The following is a 20,041-nucleotide window of genomic DNA, read 5'->3' as shown; positions in this document are numbered from 1 at the left end:
TTACTAAACTGTTTAAAAAATTTGTAGAAAGGCAAAAGGCCTTAAGAAGATGCTAGTAGACATCTAAGCTCGATCAACACGATTACGGTCGTTATACGAATCATGTTCTGTTAGATTTTTGCACACGGCTCGCGGCACTCTCGTCTTAGTTTTCATTTCGCGGGTTTTGCCCACAATCATGAAGATTTAGTGTCCTCCCCCCCGGGGGGGGGGGGTGGTTCAGTGAAAAATATTCGTTGGCTATTGCAAAAGATTCGGCAATAAAACACTAGGGAACTCTTCACTCCGTGGGCATGCATTGCACCGATGTTTTGTGTCATTGAATCACTAATTACTTTCGAACCATTTACCCTCCATTAACAAAAATTTAAAATTACGATGTCAAGTTTCTAGAATTGCTGCAAAAGCCGAGAAGATAAGATGCATCAACCACTCTAGATTCTTGGAATTCGTGACTACAGCTGGAAGCGAGGTATATTAGTCTGGTAAACGTTCTTCAGACCGCAAATACGAACAGACACAAATCGTTTAATGGCGTACAAAAAATTTAAATTATTAAAAGAATACATCAATCCCACGGTTCCTGCCATTTCGGGTGTGGCTAATGGCAGATTGCACCGCCCAGCTTAGAACCCATAGTTTGTGCCATACGCTGAGCCATAGCCTCCGGCATGTCCTGGGTTAGAAGCATGAGCCGAGGCCGGAGGAGCGGCGGGGTAAGAATTGAAAGCTTGGTCAGTACCAGACCCGCTAGCCTGTGGCTGCGATGGCCCAGCTTCAGCCATAAAGTTCTGCACAACAAAGTTCAGAATGCAAGCTAATCGTGTGATAAAAATCAGTCCCAACACTGGCATCACCGAGATGAATAATGCACAAAAAAAATATTCATGCATGGAAATCATAGGGACCAGGGCAATAAGCACGAAGAGAAAAATAGGAAATAACGCGATTTGCCTACAAATTTAACGGAAAATATTCTAATATTTAAACTTGATCCTCATTTTCACTTCTCCCATGTTCCCCGTGACTTCCCAACTCTCATTCTTCCTACATAGCCCTTAACTATCATCCATTCCAACAAAGTATTCATAACAAAGACATACTCCCACCTTTTCCAGGGATGGTGGAAAATGCACATGTTATTGGCACGTAATTTAAATTGTTCCAAAGTTTTACTTGCTCCAAACTCAAGACAAAGTTTGTGTTTCAACAAAGAAAATAGGATAAACATAACTTTTGATCCTTGTACGTTGCTTGCGTTTTGCTTTTGACCTTTATATTTTTTTTTCCAGTGTTTTAAGTCCTTACGCTTTCGTTTTCCATCATTTTGGGTCATTCTAAAATCCATATACTTTGCTCATAGAGGGACAAAAAATAATAAAAAATAAAAGTGTAAAGATCTAAAACATAAAAAAAAAAGAGTATAGGGACCCAAAAGCAAAACACGAGTAAAATACAGAGATTAAAAGTTATGTTTATCTAAAAAAATATGAATATATGCATCTTTGAGCAAAAAGGATTGGTTAGGTTCTCGATTAAACACTGCAAAAGGTTTTTACGAGATATGATGAATGACAAACATTAAGGATAGAATTAAGATTACCTGTATCAATTGCTGAGCAGTTTGGACTTGAGAAGCTGCTCCACTGATTTCAACAGTCATCTCCCCCGGAACACCCCTTGTTTCTTGTATAGTAACAGTAGCCCCACTAATTCGACGGATGTAGCTTATACTTGCCCCAGCAGTTCCAATAACAGCATCAGCATAAGACAGAGGAATTTGCATTTGCTGGGTGATCTGATAAAACAATGAGTCGAGCGACTTATTGCAGTGTGCATAAACGAAGGGCAAGCACTCAGATCGGTTCTCTAATCTTAAGTATCAACACAAGCTGCTTAGTAATCATGGACGGTATGCATAATTTGCATTTCAAAGCAAGTTTTTATAGTTAATTCGATGCACCAGCCCTGTCTCCCATCAGCGCACATTACTTCACACAATAAACCTCGAGATACAAATATATAAACTAAGCATTCAAAGCGTTTGGGAGGATAATTTCATGGGTGGCCGACTAGTTTCCTAAGAGTAATAGTGGAAAACCCGAAAGAAACAAAGTACCTGCGTGACCATGGAAGGTGCAGATTGGGTGTTTGAAGATGAATGGACACCTATAGTAGCATCTCTTCCATAGGCAGATATACCATGATGAGACTGTTTGTCCACTGAAGGCGGCAATTCAGCCGGCGAATAATAATTATCAAGTTGTCTTGGAGGTGGCATGTATTGATGCGTAGGTCCGAAACCAGGACCTCCACTAACATTTGGAGGTGGAGCCCATGATTGGTGAGGTGGCAGGTGCTCTGCAGGATGAGGATTTGCCATTTGCATCTGGAAAAAGAATAAACAAGTATCGTTTCTCATTTCTATTGTTTGAGATAAACCCTTCACAAATTTTAGATTTCATCACATACGTTCGTTTCAAATATTGGAATTACACTGCGGTCAACAAGAAACTTCCTCAGACGGGAGGCAATTAGCTCTACCGCTTTAAGCACCCCAGTGGGATCCCCCACTACTTCAACAACCCTATCATCTTGAAGAGCAAACAGAGGCAGGTCCTCTGCAGAAGATCTCAACGAATCAATGCGTAGCAAAATGCCAAAAATACCAAGAATCTGGGGACTGTTGAAATTTCCACTACTATTATTTTATTTTACAAAAAGTTCAGAAAACTAAACTAAGTAACTGCTGCACAGGAATTAAAAAGATTGAGGGCTATCCTCAGAATCATATCCCCGATTCTTTAATAGGGATGAAGGATGGATCCAAATGCCGCCAGAGTTCAGAGTTGTTTGGATTGTGACGATTTAGACTAGGACGTCAAAAGTAAACTCACGGTTGTTTTCCTAACAGATATAGCAGCGGTAGCAATTAGCAAATGCAATGACACTTCCAGTGGAAAGAGAGAAAAGTCAGCAACATGATTAATAAGGTGACTAACTAGGTTCTGTCTCAAGTGTTCCTATTGATGGCAGACGTTGACAAGAGCTCTAGTACCACTATCTCATCCTATGCTCAAAACTAGATTAGCAATTTTTTTTTTTAAATAAACACCACCGTGAAGAACATGGAATTATACAATTCTAGAATATGGATTAGGCAAAACATATAGCACTTGCACTGAACCAAAAAGAAAAAAAAAAATCTTATAAGTAAACCAAAAGAACCTGTTCCAAGAACTCTAACAATACAATTGGATGCTTCTTGGATAGATTTAACTGTTCCTCCTTGTTTCCCAATTAAACTTCCGGCTTGAGATGCTGATACTAGTAGCCTTGTTGAGACCTTCTCACCAACACCTAAAGGAGCATGGGAAGAATCAGTCTCTAAGCCATCAATAATCCGTTTATGAACTCTCAATAAACCATCCACGGCAGGAGGAAGAGATGAATCAGGTTCCTCTCTAGCAGAAACCATTACCTAATCAAGAACAATAGAGTAATTTCAGACTATTCTTCTCATAATAATTCTCCTCAACATCCATAGTTGCCAATGAATCGCAAATAAAACAAAATAGCATGGACAAACAAAATTTTCTGCTTTAATCCATATTAACAAGCCAGCCAACGACAGCACTATTTACCGAACGCATTGTATTCCGCCTACAATCTCTGCAAGGAATTCAACCAATTCTCATTCACTGACAGGTGTTGCAGTTTTTAGAGTCAACAAATGACAATAAAACAGTTTATATCATCTCAGCAGTTCAACACTTCTTAAAAGATTTGCAACTCACAATTAAGCTTTTTAGTCTTCAAACTTATTCATTATAAACGCCTTTTAATAAAAGAAATAACAAAAAAACATTTTAAACACTATTCATGGTATTTTGAAACATTTGTTCAGATCAAATCCAAGATTTTATATAACTTACACACAAATTTTGATTCTTGCGAATGCAATTTACGATTTTTTTTTTAATATATAAGATTGTTATTTTAATGCATGAGCTGCTAGATTATATGCTAGTTTTAACTAGCATAAGTATCAAATTGAAGAGTATTTAGCGAAAGACAATAATTTCTTCCACCGTCTGATCCCTATTATTCTCAATTAAATGCTTACAACACAAGGCAGTCCAATCATATCTCCACCTCTCAACATATTTAACGAAATGAATGATCAACTGAGACCAGCACTGAAACAGTTGTAATGCTCACTAAATTCAAGAACTCAATACCTACACACATCAATTTCCCTCCATATCAGTATATATAACTGAAATATATAACTACTTTTGGTTTAGTCTTCTTTTTTATCCAAAAAAAAAGAGCTACTTTTGGTTTAAGTACCAATGGTAGCAACACATTGCTCTACATGGGCATCATGGCGTTGCACAGTTTGGCCTCCAGCTAGTTGGAAGCAGGGTGCATCTTACTCGAGGAGCAAATCCTTATGCATATGAAAAGCCAACAGGAAAAATATCTATGTAATGCTTTCTCAGCCTGCCACTAACACGTACAATCTCTCCAAATACTCCATAAGTTTTCAGAAATATCCCTTACTAATAGCATTTCAGCTACTCAAGAGTCTAAACATTTCCTTGGTCCTAGATTCTTTCCCACTTATTTTTCCTTACCTTGAAAAAATGCATCTCCTCGTGGATGTAATCATTCCAGCAGGTCAATAATTCATTAAATGACATAACTGATGGAACAGTGAAACTGTCTTCTCATTTACACAAAGAAGCTCCCCATATGCTGAAAATAAAACTAATCAAGAGAATTTAGTAGCTTTTAAATCCTTTTTCTCATAGTAACATATAGACAAATGAAGAACACTAGGTATTTATATTTGATGGTTTCACTATTGTGCATAAGTTTCTTTTCATTACTTGCATTCTGTGGCAAGGCATCAATCATCCAGGTTCTGAATTTACCAGATCGAATGCAGAACTTCATGATACTTTGGTACAAAATATCTACATTTTCATAAACTTTTCAGCACTTTGAAATGGTCATGCTGATCCCTGCATCTGGATCTTTGGTTCTTCAAGATTGGGATCTTATTGATCATTGAGTTGTTGCCTTAAAATTGGTCCACAGAACCTGCACAGATTCATTTTGTTAGAATTAATTAATCTTTTAAGGATTTTTTTTCTGTTACTCTTCTTTTCTTTCCTTTCCTTTCCTTTGTTTTTTTCTTTTTTGATAAGTTGGAATCAAACACATCTTTCTGGATCTCCTTCCTCATCTTCATCTTACTTTGGTCACTGAGAATGAACAAGTTCATCCTTTAAATTATGAGCCCTCCGTACATCATTGTTCTCAATTGTTTAATAGTCGAAATAAACTTCTAATTACGATATAGGGCACAGTGAAACATCATGATTGGCTACTAAAGGAAAGACAGCCACCATCTATTCTCCTCCTTGACATCTTTGTCAGGTACATACAAATACTGGATATTTACTATTGCCATGAACGACAGCCACCATCTATTCTCCTCCTTGACATCTTTGTCAGGTACATACAAATACTGGATGTTTACTATTGCCATGAACTATTCCCGAATGTTAAGAATGTATTTCAATTCGTCAACAGGGCCTCATCCCTGATACTTTTGGCTCTTTTCCAAATTTTCTAATCTAACTTCACCAGCAGTTTCAAAGCACAAACCAAATAGAAAAATACAATACCTAAATTAGTTACATATATAACATTATCTTTAAAACGGAGATACACTTCATGGCCATAGTCGGTTTTAAAATCCACTTATTTAATAACTGAAAACAATAAATAGGACATGCGTATCATCTGTGATTGTGACATGACTTAAGCATAGCAATGGCTAAGAACATCTGAAAATTCATCAACAATTCTCTCTAATCAATAAGAAACTCATCCAGAAATGTCTGAAAGCTAACACAAACCAAATGGAGAAAAAAATTAGTGAAGTAAAAGTAAAAAAAAGTTCCATTCTAATAGCAACTGCTCAAAGAAATAATAAAAAGCCCCAAAATAAAAAGTGAAAGCATTTCAAGAATGAAATTAATTTTAAAACAAAAACTTTGCAACGGTTAAACAATCCAAACAACTCATAGAGACTGAGTTGATAATTTGATAATTTTACTGGAGATAATCACATGAAAAGATTAAAGAAACTTACAGCCCTTTCTGAAGTTCCTGGAGGACCGTCAAGAATTTTAATTCGAGCTTGAGTCTCCTCTACAATTTTTTTGATAGACTCTCCTTTGCGTCCAATTATACCACCAACCTTCTGGGCAGGAACCAACATCCGAAACACACTGTCCCCAGGCCATCCTGGCCATTTCTTCTCCCCAGTTCCAGCAACTGACTCCTCAACGTGCCCCTCTCTTTGCTCATGCTCTAAATTCTCGGTTGGTTGCTCAGCATCAGTTTCACTTAAATTTTGATCAACTTCTGCCATACGGGTGCTACTGGTTTACTACAAGGAAGGACGCAAGTACATTAGAAATCGGGAAAGACTTAACTAAGATCTAGGATGAGTGGCAGAACAATCACATGCACTCCAAGCATGGCTAGATCGCTGAACAACAAAAGCAACTGATTTTTGCATCATGCCATAACTTTAAATGATTAACTGTTGTCCTCTTTAAACACATGGGAAATATTTGACTGGGATGGGTGGCAGAAAAATCACATGCACACCAAGCATGGCTGGATCGCTGAACCAACTGACTTCCACATCAAGTGATAATTTAAATGAATAACGAAAAATATACAGCCATTCGTTATAAATAACAAAAGAAATACTCCCCAACTGAAACCCCCATTATTTAATGTGGAGCAAAACGAGAAAGGGGATGAAGTAATTATAATACGATAGAAGAACGGCGTAACCAAGGAAACGCAGAAATATCATCTTAATTCGATCTAGACGGCTTTCCGAAGATGAAGCCAAGAGCCAAAAGTCAAATAGAAATCAAACAGTCCCTTAACAGGTTAGATCAAAATGGATAATATATATAATCACAAACATATAATCTGGAAAATCGTGCTATTCAACAAGGGAACAAGTGCCAGAGTAGAAAAAAAGTCCTCCAGCTGATTAAACTTGCCTGGGTCAAGCGAGAGTTCGAATGGCGGAATAACGGTTAAAATTCTAGGGTTTGGGGATAGAAAAGAGGTCTGAGAACGTTGATGTAAAATTTTGTCTACTGAACTAGGGACGGGGTTGGCCGGTGTGGAGTTATGTTCCCCGCGATATCCATAAGAAATATCATGCTTTGGCACTTTGCATGTCGTTTATCTCATCAAGAACCCCCTAGAATTTTACGTTGGTAAAATTCAGAGATGTCTGAAAGCTAACATAAACCAAATGGAGAAAAAATTAGTGAAGTAAAAGTTAAAAAAAATCCACCTTTTGTTAAAATTTGCTTGTGTCCCCTGTCCATGAAATCCTTGACACGGTAATGTTTTGGGCAAAGCCGAAGTAGGCTTCGACTTCATATTTTTATTTGCCTGAAAAATAAATAACGGTGTTCAGACTCCATGCCAATCGTTTCTTGTCCTCCGTTGTGAAGGTACGCCTAGGTGCTATCATATTCAAAATGAGCGTCTGAACTTTTAGAGTGGGGAGCTTCACTCTAATGTTCCCTAGACATTCAAAATTGGCTCCTCAACTCTTCTGGGCGGGGCGAGCTTCACTTCATTGTTCCTTGGACAATGTTCCCATTACATTTATATCAACGGGCTTACAATGTTACGAGATTAAATAATCAAAATTCAAAATTTGCTCCTGTCAAACGTTCCCTAGATGTACTCTAAATCAGGGCGTTAAAAATACATCGGATTCTTCTAAAATTAGGAGTCACGAGCAAAGCTTCGAGCCGGGTTCCATGTCTAAAGAATAAGAGTTTAAAATATCAGAATCTTACAGTCAAAGCTCAACACAATTGAAACCAAGAAAATACACCACCACTTCTCCAGAGAGAAGGGCTAGCATTCACCCTTTAGTGCTGGGAGCAACTGTAATGACACACGAAACCATCTTTATCTTCGCAGGCTTAAAACCATTGATCATTATCAGTATGTGTGGCGGAGAAATATTACGAACTATAACAGTGGAAAGATGAGCTCTACTGAGACCACTCAGTAGCGCCTTATCATTATAATGTCACCCTTTACCTCATGGGCATCCAATGAAACAATTATACATGTACTCCCTAGTTATCTCTATAATCGCAAAGAACGCAGAAGAATTTGAATATTAACTACAACAGGTGCACATTATTGACAGGGTTCTACGCTATTCATCCCTTCTTGGCATCAGCAACAGCTGCTTCTGATGCAGTTTTAGTGGCAGGAGTAGTTGCAGGAGCCATCAAATTGTCAAACTTCTCAGATTTTCCCAGCACAATCTCAATCTAAGAGGATCAATAAGAAGAAATTAATTGCTAACAAATTACAGGGGGAAAAACAGATGAAGGTCAGACACTTAGAACCTACTTTAGCCTTGTGCATCAGACGACCTTTATTCTCGTCCTTAATGCCAACGGTAGATGTCGAAACTTCTGTTTCATCCCATGATTAATTTGTTAGCCACATTAATCATGTGTGTAAATCGAACATCGATCACATGAAAAGGAGAAAGAAATCTTACTCTTCTCAGTAGCGAGTCCATTGTTCTTCAAAATCTCTGCAATTGTGACAACCGTCGCGATCGCTACACAGAAACAAACAAATTTAGTTCTAATATTCAAGTCAAATTCAAAGAATCAAAATTATGGAAATGCGGAAAAAATCAAGTGTAAAATAAATTCCTCGGTTTCAGTTTCAGGTTCACCTAGGGAAACTTTAACACGGATGCTTCACCAGCTATATGCCATAATTTTGGATTTAGCAACTACGAGTCAGAGAAAGCCAATGGCAACAGAAGGATTCAAATTTCCAGACTATACAACTCTTGATGGTGTTATTCATTTCTCCACTAATCAACAAACATAGAGAGACTAATGGGATAGAGAATTTATCAGTCATTTGCATAGCAACATTAAGATGCTGGCGTTTCTCCCCCCCCCCCCCAAATAAAATAAGAATCAGTCAAAAATCATATAACTGGGTGCAAAAGAACAAGTAACTCCTTATCTGCTAGCTGCATTTTAAGATTCAAATTAATATATATATATATATATATTTCTCATATGAAGATAAATATATCCCTTGTATGGGGGTTGCACTAGGTGGGGAATACAATTTATACATTACCTTTTATAAAAAGGAACATTCAATATCCAATGACTAATAATGGAAAATATACATAAGATTCTGAGAAAGAAGTACCCATCCCCAATGCAGAAAGCTCAACCTCATTGTGCTGCTGTATGTACCTCTGTATCAAAAAGAACCCATTTGGTCATTATACATACATCCAGGAAATAATCTACCCTCATCATAGGTTGGGTTTTACCTTTTCTTTCAAGTATACCATTCTATTACATTATTTACTGCCAAAAATCGCAAATCCCCCACCCTATTCAACCATCCGTAACAAGTAAGCAAAGAAATAAATAAAGAGCGAGAGAGAGAAGTAATATATAAAGCATCAAAATGATTATTTGCAGATCCAAGAACCGACTACAAAAGGGGGAATCCATAAAGTTTAATCAACAATACTCCACAGATTCGTAAGAACGAAATAGCTGTTTCCTAAAGTTGAATCGACAGCCATCGTATCCATCACATTGAGACATGTTAGCCGGCGGCACAGTGTTTCTTTCATTCTATCAGGTTACTGAAACTTTATGGCTTGTTATCGATCAGAAGCCAAGAAATGGGGTTCAAACAGTCAAGCACAGATCATCTCGAACAATATGTATACCAATAATGTGCCCAAAAAAATCTCCGATTTCAGAACAAGATTCCCTTTCTACAAGAAATGGAAGCTTTCTTTTGTTGTTTATTTGCTAATGCCATTGAATAGATCACGTTTCTTATATAATATACGAATCAAGAGTAAATAAATCCTGAATAAAAAGAGATATTATGATAATAAAACAAAGATGGATACCTTGGCGAGATTGACGTAAAAGAAAAGCGGCTTCTTGGTGTTGGAAACCTGGATTCTGTTCTTTTTCGAGTTTTCGGTGTCTCCATTTTCAGCGAGGGTCGTGGTGCTTTTCTTCTCGAGGGCTTCAGCGTTTCCATTGACGACGACGGACGTCACATTTTTCTTGGGGGCTTCAGTGTTTCCATTTGCAGCCACGGTCGTCATTGTTATCGTCTAACTCTGTCTTATTCTGTTGCGCTTTATTGTACGGAATGCTTTGGAGCGGGAAAATGATTAAATGAACAAGAGGTTCGATCGGTGAAGTAGGGGAAATCAGTTAGAGCCGAGTTCACGTAGAACGTGACTCTTAGAATCGCAAAACCATTAAGAGGAGGACACGTGGTGGTGCCTAATCGCACGTGGACGCGGTAAAGTGTATTGGCAGTTGGGATTGAACCTAGTGAAAGAACAAGCCCGTTAGAAGGGGAGAAAAACACTGCGTGGTTGTTATGTTTTTGAGTGGATTGACGAATGTGACCCTCTTTCAATGGGCTCTTGGCCCAAACCTTCAAATAAAAAAGCCCGCCCCAAATTTTGGGTCTGACGATCGCATCGACCTCGATTTGTAGTTTTCTTGTTGACAACGAAACCAAAAAGTGCCACCTTTTTCAAAAAAAAATAAAAAGAAAAATCCAGTAACGAGATCACTCAGAGGCCGTTCCTAATTCATCTTCCTCCTCTCTAAGGGAACATGGCGGAGGCTCTTTTAACAACACAGACTCGGTGTTATTTGCAGATCTACTATTAGTTTTCTAATATAAGAAGCCATACTTTTAACGTGAACCGGATCGGTAAAAAGGATGGATTAGATATTGAAAAGCGATGGTTAAATCGAAGGTAAAGATTTTCTGAAATTAAAAATCGAAGATAATAGCGTTTACAATCATGTCACAGAGTAGTGTGCAAGAAAGATGCACGCGACATACGGATATATAATAGAGATTATGTCACAAACTAGAATCACTAATTTGGTCGATCAAATAAAGATGATGGAAAAGGGGGAGTGTGGTTTTATGTTGACCGTAATGGTTGGGAGGGGAAGAATCAAAGAAAGGAAATGATACACGTACGCTGCTGGTTGGAGAATAATTATGCATGCGTGTGTACGGATAATTTGCAAGCTTGATGCTTCGGACTCAAATGTTGGTGTTGTGGTCCAGTCATATATATATGAATCCCCATTGATTTGCAGCATCTGCTTCTAACTAATATGTAGGTCGGCACTCTGCAGAATGATGTGGCGGGTCCACACAAAATCACACTAACTCGTGTCTGTTTCGCTTTCCTTTGACATGTGGGGTTCCTTCTCCACACGTGCGAATTCCAAATTTGTTTCATTCCCCTCGACATGTTCCACCAACAAATCAACAAGCCCGCCTCTTTCCAATGATTATTCGTTGTGACAGAAATCTCAAGGTTACTCGCACACGTTGCCAGGTCATGTCTCCCAAAAATGCAAGTTCGCTGCTCTCGGCCTTGGGCATGCATGTCGCGATGATCAATCTCCCGCCAAGAGCTTCTTAAATTTGGTAGTTTGCTGTCGAGACGAGCCGAATTAATAAAAGGGGAAGAGGTCGGGGGTGGGAGCCATGTTTGAAATGTGATTGCTCAATTGACGATAGAAAATTGAGAAAGCAGCGGGTGTAGCGGGATCCATGCCCATTCAGTTTATATGGATGACGTATGTCGACTTATCGTGTTAGTCTCTGATTGGATTTACATCCGAGAGCGTCATCTCACCAAGACAATTGACTACTCATTCGGGCCAAGTTCCACGTCTCGTCTTGATGACTGAAGCCAAACTCTCGAGAGGATTCTTGGGACCATACTCACAGTCGGTGCGATTACAGGAGATAAAGAATGCCGAATTAGTGGACTAGAAACCCCAAAGCTTTCTTGGCCAGCTGCATTATCCTTGCACGTGGACGTGATTTGTGTCGTTTTAGAATTTAGACTGGAGATCATGCGCATCAATATTTATAATTTATGGGCTGATTGCCGAATTCAAGCTCAAGTTTGGTGCGGCACAAACGATAGGACCACCGCCAAGCCCGCGAAAACCAGCAGTGTTTGATTCTGTAAGAGTGAGAAGGTAGCACAAGGAACCCATTTGGAGGGTGGGTGTGGGTGAATCTTTTTTGACTTTGTAGGTGCCTCGAAAGCAGCGGAATGTCGGATATTCAAAACTCAAAAGTGAAGCCTAGAGGTAAAGAGCTTACTTTTTCTTTGTTTTTACAATAAGTAAAGAGCTCACTAAATCTGAATTCAAAACAAACCCCAGGTCCAATTTTCATTATATTTCATGTTGCAGAAAAAAAACGTTGTTTCACATTGCAGGTAACAATTTTTCTGTTTCACCCTCGTAATAATTTTCCATTTATTGTTATAATATTTTTAAAAATAATAAATGCGAGGCAGATTTAATGAAAAATACCATATTTTTATATATCCATTGTCAAAAAGAAACGGAGGAGATGAGCAGTTAGTAGTTGCTACCCCAGGCTGGTCCAGAAACTCCCAGTCCCGGGTGACGCCTGCTGGTAATTAACGGCAACTGTGTTTCCAAGCCTCTACTGTGCTAATTGATTTGAAACAAAATAACTATGATATACATGGTCGGACTTAAATTATAAAATATTTTTAAATAAAATCTTATATATCAATAAATTTTATTAAATACACTTACTAACTTTATTTTACAAAAATAAAAATATAAACTTTTAAAAATATATTTTATTTAATAATTTTAAATCTATAATTAATTAGTATTAAAGAGAAAAAGATAAAAAATAATATTAAAATAAGTCTATTCAATAAAATATTAATCTTATCAAAATATTTTATTTTTTAAAGCAATAAATTTTTTTAAAAAATATTTTATAACTTAGAATGGATTTTAACACAGTGCTATTGTTTATCTTTTTGGAGTGCTAGTCTATGCACGAATTCCAATACTGGAACAAACTAGTTATGTTGGCTCGCCAGGGCAAAAAAAAAAAAAATTATATAGGTACTGATGATATTGAGATGGGGGAGATTCAAAAAAGGCATTTGCCTCCGCTGGGCTTTGAAATTCAAAAAAGGGCTTTGAAGGGTGAGTGGAGCGAAGATAAAAGCGAAAAAGCCAGTCAGCCAGCAACAACCAGCGAGCAAAGTGAGCAGCGAGGAGTTTTGAGGCCTAGGCGTCATCTGTACATTATGACCCAACTTTCAGGTCATTATTATTAACCGAAGAAAACGATTGTTGAACACCATATTTTATTTATTTATCTTCGCTGGATAATGGAGTTCTACATTTCAAAACGATACTTTGTCTACATGTGAATCGCTATCAGGTGAAGGGAAATTGATAGGAAACTACATTTTATTTCTACGAACTGGCTGTTGATCAATGCTTCAGCTCCCAAGTCGTCATTAGTCAGTCCTAATATTTTGGTTTCACCGTCATCTTGCTTGCCGTCAGCCCATCACGCGTTGCTTCATCTAACATACTAATTACCATAAAAAAAAAAAAACGCAGTCACAGGAAATTTATAAATTTCTTATTTTCTCTCAGCTTAGATTTTTTATTTCTCGACGTATTAAATCTCAAGCCTTGTTGTATACCTTATAGTGTTGAATTTTAATTGAAATATGATGAATTAATAAGTTGTAAGGACAACTCACATAAAATTGAAACTCTCATCGCCTAGGATCGTTTTAAATAAGTCAAGAGGGAAGGGGATTACAAATGATAATTTTTAGGATGTTTGTTGTGACTTTAGGTTTCGGGATAAGAATAATTGGACCGTAATTTGTCACTTGACTTGATGCCATTCATCGCCACGATAGCATGCATGGGTTAGTAACGCCCTTGAATCATATACTTACTGTCTTTCAAATATGTTAGCATTCACCAAGTGATATAAATCTTGACTTAATTTTATTTGCAGGCTCTTGCTGTCACGATTAATTAATATTTATAAAATAACTTATTAATGAAACTATAAATTTTTTAAAAAATGATTTATAAATAAAAATAAAGAGAGGATTATCTATCTTATTCTAATAATAAGTCATGGACTGAGTTTCCTTCAAATTTTCTATCATAAAAACCCTAGTCCAATTTAATAATTAAATTGAAGAGGATGTTTTGAGATGTTGATTTTGGCCCATCAATTATCATCTTCCTAATTAATAATCATGGAGCCAATCCGTGCAAAACTGGACTTCCATGGCTCCTCCGCCGCTGGTGCCTATCCCTTTTCTTTTCGTATTTTGTACGGGTGGAAGTTTTCAACTCTAACGTCACTCCGTTGAAATCTCCCTCCCGTTTAACCCCGTCAATTATTCGAACCCCACGCTCAGCGGATAGTGATATAAGTGGCGAAGTGGCGACTTTCTTGAAGGAAACAGAAGTGAAATTATCGCCGTTAAGAGTCACGCAATTTTCTCTATATAAGCGCATCTACATTAAACCACCGGTGCGAAACAAAAAGGGAAAGCTTTTTTGTGAACTTCCCTGAAGACAAGGAATATCGTCGAAACATATTTGAAATTTTTCTATTTCGCACGTCCTGAAAAGCCCAATAGCGAGAGGAGGGAGGAGGAGGGCCTCGAGATCCTGTCAGATCGAAGTGGAACTGGAAGCGAAATTTTCACATTATTGACTTTCTGGTGCGATTCCCGCTCTTTCTGTGTTATCGTAGTTAATCTTGGCAATGCGGGTATCAATTTTTTATGTCGCTGGGGATATTTGGTTCATCGATATATTGCTTTGGGGCTTGTTTGTTGTATTGCCTTATGTGCTGTTTTTTTTTTCTCCTGAGGGTGCCCATTCTTTACAACGTTGGCCTAGAAGAAGTCAAGCCTATCTCATCTTCTTTTTATTTTATTTTTCTTACTACAGCGCTAGCTTCAGGAGAAAGGATTTTGGCAATATCTGATCCTAATCTTCTTTCACGGCGGTTCGACTTATCCGGGTAGCTGCCAAATATGAGCTATTTCCTTTTAATAATTATAATACACATGTATTGGGCCGATTGGGAGAATTGAAATCTGTGGGTCTATTACATATTGTTCGTGTTTAATATTGGTTCCCTTCCAGATTTCCTGTATCTATGTCGTCGGTTTATTTCTGGATTTGTTGGGTCCAGCTTAAGCCTTTCATCTGCAGTTATATTGACCGAAGCTTCTTCCGGAGCTAAAGAACCATTTCCATCCATAGTGAATTTAATTCTCTGTGTTAGGCCCTCTGTGATCCTCTTTATTGATCAAACTGAACGAAAACGGTATCTCAGTTGAATTTATAATTCCAAATTTCCAGGACGTAAAATTGTCTTTACATGTGGTTCATTTATCTTTAGATCACGTTGAGATTGCTCTTAAATGGTTGGGCGTCATACACAAGATTTGCACTGGAGATTCGTAATGATTCTGCAATAGCTCTTAGAGTCTTACCTAAAACTGCCCCAATATCCCTTTTCTCCTTTTTCACGTCGAGGCTCAAGAGGATTCTTCTTCTTCAAAAGATCATGTAAAAGAATGATTAATTTATTTATATTAGGAGGGGTTTGGCCATAAGAACATTTTCTTTTCTCAACTGGGGAGTCCCATGCATATTATTTAAAGTTAATTGGGAAAAATAATTTATTTTTCTTTACCATGTTATAGCAATTTGTCTTCCGCATCATTTCTCAAGTTCCTTTTTTCTTTTTCTTTTTTTTCCTCCAGGTGGATGATTTCTAGGTTTCCCTGGACAGTTTACGAAGAATCTATCAGTCTCTAGAATTTTACTTTAGAATATTAGTGGACCGTGTTCTTTATCATTTACTTTAGAATGATGCTGTTTTTTTTCCCTATCGAAGTTTCGTTTCCATCTTTGCTGTAAATTAACACATATATAGTTAGTTTGGAAGGCCTTTGTCCCCCTTCCCCCCGGTTTGCTTACAATTTTACATATTTTTTGTATTCTATGTTGCTTAGCCTATAACCTATTATTTGCAATATTGCAGCATCATGGGGAGGGAAGTTACAGGCATACATGTTGTGGACAAGAGGCCAAATGCTGTCCCAGTGGCCTCAAACGGTAGGTCTAATGACAAAGTACACATTTCTCCCAAACTTGCAGCAGTTAAGTGTGATGCAAAGGATCATGAGGTAGAGGAAAGTAGTGGAGCTAATTCTCTTATTGAGAAAAATCATGTAAAGAATAATGTTTTGGGTACTAAAAGCATAAACCATGATGCTGTCTTGCCTGAGGAGAAGAGCGAGAAAAATGAAATACATGATATCAAAAAGCTAAGCTCGCCTGCTAGTAGATCCACTTTTGTAGAAGAGCATACAAAACACTCTGATTCAACGTTATCTGATCTGGCTAATGAGAAGCATGACTCCAACTCCCAGGCTGGTGAAACTGGTGGTATTTTGTCACCAAATGCTGATAATAATCATTCCCCTAGCTCAACAAAGAATTCACAGGTATTTGAAATTTAAGTGAGACTGCAATTTCTTGTCAATTGAACATGTAAAGTTGTTAATAGTTCCCTTGCTTCAAGACGACTGAGCACACCGAATGAGAATGGCACAACTGGGATCTTATTATTGTTAACTTTTTCAATGTGTTTGTTTGTGATTTATGTTTCTGTGAGTGAGCTTTTGTTTCTGAGATGATTTTAATATTTAAACAGATTGGTCTGATACAAGAACCCTTTAATGCCACAAAATTGATATTCCATTATTTACAGAATTTAGGGTATTCACACTTGAATTATACTTAATTAATTGTTGAAGCTTATAGACCATGCCTAATAAATGCAAGCAGCCACTGGCTAAGATTGAATCAACCAGAAGCCTTTGAAATGGTGTTAACCCATTAAAAAGCGATTGTCTCCCAACATTGCTAATTTGCTGATGGCAACAGACTTCCCTGTTGACGTGGATACAGTTTGAGTTTGTGGGGGCATATAAAACACATATTGCTATTTGTGTGCGTGCGCTTCTGAAAATAAATTATCAATCAGATTACTGATCTGTAAAATGTTCTGATTTGTTTTTCAGTTTAGTTCACCTCTTCCACCAGGAAAGCTCTTGCAATCTGAAGATAACAAGCACTGTGATGATGAAGATAATTGGTCTGTAGCTTCCTCGTATCCTCTAGACTTTTAAGGAGACATACTTATTAATACGCCAATTGTTCAGTCATTTGTTCCTTTAACCATTCATTTTAGTGCCACATCTGGGCGTACTGCCAGATCTAAGGTAACTGTGGGCACAGCCCCTACATTTAGATGCTCAGAGCGGGCAGAGAAACGGAAGGAGGTATTGTTTTACTGAACTGTCAACTCTGATGTTTATTTAGCTTGAGTGGTTGATATTATAGGTTGAAGTGAAGAGGTAGTTTTGGTTCTTATCATCACTTTGATTTATCCATTCAGTTTTATATGAAGTTAGAGGAGAAACATCGAGCGCTCGAAGAAGAAAGAAGCCAGTGTGAAGCAAGGCAGAGGGTACAATAATCTTTCTTTAACATTCATATGCAGCGCAACCCAAGTGTTTTTATTTTTCACCTTTTTCCTTTCCTTTTGTCTTCCCCCTGGCAGAAACATCCACCACCTCTTTAATTACCCTGGGATGTTCCATGTATATCGGTTATCCCTAGGTTACTAAATACACATTGAACTTATGAAATGACTTATTTGCTGTTTTATTTAATAATATACCTCATAGGAAGAGAGAGAAGCAGCTATCAGGCAATTAAGAAAGTCTCTGGTAATTAAAGCAAATCCAGTACCAAGTTTCTACTATGAGGGGCCTCCACCAAAGATTGAACTGAAAAAGGTATTCTTCCTCTTTTTTCACGTGTTTGTTTTCCTAGTTCCCAAAGAATCTGGATGAATATGACACTATCATTGTCAATTCCTGAAGTTGCTGGGATAGACCCCTAGAAGTCCATGAAAGATAGCAGTATGTTCAGAATTTATACTTCTGATGTCAGGATACTGTTAATTATTTGTCTGCTCTCAGTAACTTGTCCTCGTCAATGACTTGGCTGTATTTTCACTTGGCTGTATCTTCAGCTCTAGTTGTCGGGGTTCTTGCTTCTAGGTGCTCCCATGTTTACTGCCGACTTCATTTTTTTAAATGCATGGGGCAAGCCAGTGCTTGGGGTAGCTAAGTGGGATTGAACCCACAACTTATCCCCAACTAGGGTGAACCCCGTGTCACAAGGCCAACTTTGCTTTTAGTTCTTATCAATTAGAAGAATGATGATCTTAATTGGTGAACGACCATATAATCTCAATGCTTCTCTAATACAGCTGCCACTGACTCGGCCCATATCACCAAAGCTAAGCCGGAGGAAGAGTTGCGGGGATGCTGTTACCTTATCTCCAGAAGTTTGTAGTCGTGCACAGCGTCACAGCATTGGTAGCTTCAAACAGGGATGCAACAGCACTCCTGTGACTAAAAAAAGTAAGGAGCAGGTCATTGGACGTAACAGCAATGGCAGTTGCAAAACCAAGGAACGACCAAAACTGGACAAGGAAACGAAAGCGGCTCCTCCTAATATGTCGGACCTGGCGAATGCAGATATATCTGTCCAGTCATGAGCTTCCAAAAAGTCTTATACTGACCTCCAGTTGAGAGGAAAATAGCCTTCGTGTGGGATTGTTTGCACAAGAGATGAACCTATTTTCTTTTCATCAGGAATGACTTGTTAAACCGTTTATGCTAACTTGAATTGTATATGTTTTGTAAGTTATAGTGGTGCATATCATGTTGTATGTAAAGATAGAGTTGTGATCTAATGCCGGACTAAATGTGATATTCCGCAGTCTGCCTGCCCCTTCCCGCTGGTGAGAGGATATATTCTGTACGAGAAAACGTTGTGTTTCTTTCTCCAGGAATAGTATTAAGGGATGCTATACATTGATTTACCGATGTGTGTTTCTTGCCCTATTTGTACAAAAGGGGAGGTGGATTGGCCATTTAAGTTTATATATACACTACATATATTTCTAAACAGGTTTGCAGAAATACACGAGCAAATGCTTTAGATGGCTGTACATTTCTGATATGATATTCGTATGGTTGAAAGTTAGTTAAAACTTGAAAATTTCTCAAGAGAATTCTAGTGTCTGAACAACATAAAAGCGTCGATCATTAGACAAACTACAGACTTGTGACAGCATGGGAAAAAGTGTTACGATTGAGATGGGTATGGGACGATAAAATTAAAAGCTGGTTTGAATAATCTTCAAAAGTACATTCAAATTATATTTAAAATGTTCTTATATTTAAAATGTTCTTTTATCAAATTTAATAAATAGTTGGATCTTTTAAATATATTTTTGGTAAATGTAAACTAAAATTTAAATGAATATTAAAATTAAAAGAATGAAGGAATCAAAATACGCTTTCACTCATATGGTAAAAATTTATCTCAATTGTCTATTGGCATCTGTATGAGGGTATAGAGATAAAAATGATCAAAATCATGTATCTTTTTGGGCCAAATGAAAATCATATATTAACTTCCATGAGAATAGTAATTACAATAAGCGAGGGTATGCAACTATGTATAGTGTTGCAGAGGGTGTCACGTGATACATGGGGTGTAAGAGATAAGATATTGAGTGTCGGATTGTATTGGCTGATGATGGGCTGGGTGTTAGGTGTGGTGCTATTGGTCTTGATTGTTTATTTGGTGTTGGGCTGACTGCATTCTCTAATAATATAAACAAACATTTCAAATGGAACGAATCAAAATGCATTTCTTTCATCAATTCTTTTGAGCAGTAATTACATGAATGGAGTGAACTCATGTTGTCTTTTAATAAGATTTGAATTCTATTCTTGAAATTGTTTGAGCAGAATTGTAATGTTAATGTATTTCAGGATGAAAAACTAATAAATCAACAATTAATCTCATATCAAAAGAATGCCGTAAAGGCTACGCATGCATAGCCA

The 20,041-nt window shown here is 37.6% G+C and overlaps 4 protein-coding genes across 13 annotated transcripts; 2 read left to right on the top strand and 2 right to left on the bottom strand.

The window, feature by feature from the left end:
• Positions 1-416: 416 nt before the first annotated feature.
• On the bottom strand, positions 417-7,596 carry LOC129284563 (flowering locus K homology domain). Of its 5 annotated transcripts, none has more exons than XM_054920087.1 (7): positions 7,406-7,596; positions 6,170-6,469; positions 3,229-3,481; positions 2,473-2,621; positions 2,120-2,389; positions 1,604-1,798; positions 417-791 (listed from the first exon to the last, which is right to left on the bottom strand). In XM_054920087.1, exons 2-7 carry the CDS (start codon positions 6,449-6,451, stop codon positions 627-629), a joined length of 1,314 nt encoding a protein of 437 aa, XP_054776062.1. In that variant the 5' UTR covers positions 6,452-6,469; positions 7,406-7,596; the 3' UTR covers positions 417-626. The 5 variants fall into 5 exon arrangements, with proteins under 5 accessions (XP_054776062.1, XP_054776069.1, XP_054776054.1 ...); XM_054920094.1 differs by lacking the exon at positions 7,406-7,596 and adding an exon at positions 7,104-7,293 and having other exon boundaries at positions 6,170-6,461; XM_054920079.1 differs by lacking the exon at positions 7,406-7,596 and adding an exon at positions 7,104-7,291.
• Positions 7,597-8,036: 440 nt separating this feature from the next.
• On the bottom strand, positions 8,037-11,597 carry LOC129284594 (uncharacterized protein At2g34160). The gene is made up of 5 exons (XM_054920123.1): positions 10,055-11,597; positions 9,328-9,376; positions 8,648-8,710; positions 8,494-8,558; positions 8,037-8,411 (listed from the first exon to the last, which is right to left on the bottom strand). Exons 1-5 carry the CDS (start codon positions 10,256-10,258, stop codon positions 8,298-8,300), a joined length of 495 nt encoding a protein of 164 aa, XP_054776098.1. The 5' UTR covers positions 10,259-11,597; the 3' UTR covers positions 8,037-8,297.
• Positions 11,598-11,745: 148 nt separating this feature from the next.
• On the top strand, positions 11,746-13,429 carry LOC129304140 (uncharacterized). Of its 3 annotated transcripts, XM_054943814.1 has the most exons (3): positions 11,746-12,299; positions 12,405-12,430; positions 13,028-13,429. In XM_054943814.1, the coding sequence occupies exons 1-3, from the start codon at positions 12,263-12,265 to the stop codon at positions 13,319-13,321; spliced, it is 357 nt and encodes a 118-aa protein (XP_054799789.1). In that variant the 5' UTR covers positions 11,746-12,262; the 3' UTR covers positions 13,322-13,429. The 3 variants fall into 3 exon arrangements, 1 of the variants encoding a protein (XP_054799789.1); XR_008591614.1 differs by lacking the exon at positions 12,405-12,430; XR_008591616.1 differs by lacking the exon at positions 12,405-12,430 and having other exon boundaries at positions 13,022-13,429.
• An 850-nt stretch (positions 13,430-14,279) lies between these two features.
• On the top strand, positions 14,280-19,008 carry LOC129284444 (protein WVD2-like 1). Of its 4 annotated transcripts, XM_054919934.1 has the most exons (8): positions 14,285-14,749; positions 14,982-15,054; positions 16,087-16,552; positions 17,132-17,220; positions 17,302-17,392; positions 17,509-17,580; positions 17,801-17,911; positions 18,391-19,008. In XM_054919934.1, the coding sequence occupies exons 3-8, from the start codon at positions 16,091-16,093 to the stop codon at positions 18,679-18,681; spliced, it is 1,116 nt and encodes a 371-aa protein (XP_054775909.1). In that variant the 5' UTR covers positions 14,285-14,749; positions 14,982-15,054; positions 16,087-16,090; the 3' UTR covers positions 18,682-19,008. The 4 variants fall into 4 exon arrangements, with proteins under 4 accessions (XP_054775931.1, XP_054775909.1, XP_054775917.1 ...); XM_054919956.1 differs by lacking the exon at positions 17,801-17,911 and having other exon boundaries at positions 14,280-14,749; XM_054919942.1 differs by lacking the exon at positions 14,982-15,054.
• The last annotated feature ends 1,033 nt before the right edge of the window (positions 19,009-20,041 follow it).

Source organism: Prosopis cineraria, unplaced genomic scaffold (assembly GCF_029017545.1).
Source record: "Prosopis cineraria cultivar Desert tree isolate PC_DT_omini unplaced genomic scaffold, ASM2901754v1 PC1, whole genome shotgun sequence".
In the NCBI taxonomy this organism is placed as follows: domain Eukaryota; kingdom Viridiplantae; phylum Streptophyta; class Magnoliopsida; order Fabales; family Fabaceae; genus Prosopis; species Prosopis cineraria.
The sequence above is the reverse complement of the archived record's forward strand: the minus strand, read 5'-3'. Positions and strand labels throughout refer to the sequence as shown.

Bases quoted from the DNA above. Each gene is read 5' to 3' on its own strand.
- LOC129284563 (XM_054920087.1), bottom strand. From the start codon at position 6,451: ATGGCAGAAGTTGATCAAAATTTAAGTGAAACTGATGCTGAGCAACCA. The intron at 3,482-6,169 runs GTAAGTTTCTTT...GTTCTTGATTAG, and splicing joins CAGGAACTTCAGAAAGGGCT to GTAATGGTTTCTGCTAGAGA. The intron at 2,622-3,228 runs GTTCTTTTGGTT...GATCTTCTGCAG, and splicing joins TGTTAGAGTTCTTGGAACAG to AGGACCTGCCTCTGTTTGCT.
- LOC129304140 (XM_054943814.1), top strand. From the start codon at position 12,263: ATGTCGGATATTCAAAACTCAAAAGTGAAGCCTAGAG. The intron at 12,300-12,404 runs GTAAAGAGCTTA...TTCATGTTGCAG, and splicing joins CTCAAAAGTGAAGCCTAGAG to AAAAAAAACGTTGTTTCACA. The intron at 12,431-13,027 runs GTAACAATTTTT...TTGGAGTGCTAG, and splicing joins AACGTTGTTTCACATTGCAG to TCTATGCACGAATTCCAATA.
- LOC129284444 (XM_054919942.1), top strand. From the start codon at position 16,091: ATGGGGAGGGAAGTTACAGGCATACATGTTGTGGACAAGAGGCCAAAT. The intron at 16,553-17,131 runs GTATTTGAAATT...TTTGTTTTTCAG, and splicing joins GCTCAACAAAGAATTCACAG to TTTAGTTCACCTCTTCCACC. The intron at 17,393-17,508 runs GTATTGTTTTAC...TTATCCATTCAG, and splicing joins GGGCAGAGAAACGGAAGGAG to TTTTATATGAAGTTAGAGGA.
- LOC129284594 (XM_054920123.1), bottom strand. From the start codon at position 10,258: ATGACGACCGTGGCTGCAAATGGAAACACTGAAGCCCCCAAGAAAAAT. The intron at 8,711-9,327 runs GTACTTCTTTCT...GTTTCTGTGTAG, and splicing joins GCTTTCTGCATTGGGGATGG to CGATCGCGACGGTTGTCACA. The intron at 8,412-8,493 runs GTAGGTTCTAAG...TGATCCTCTTAG, and splicing joins GTCTGATGCACAAGGCTAAA to ATTGAGATTGTGCTGGGAAA.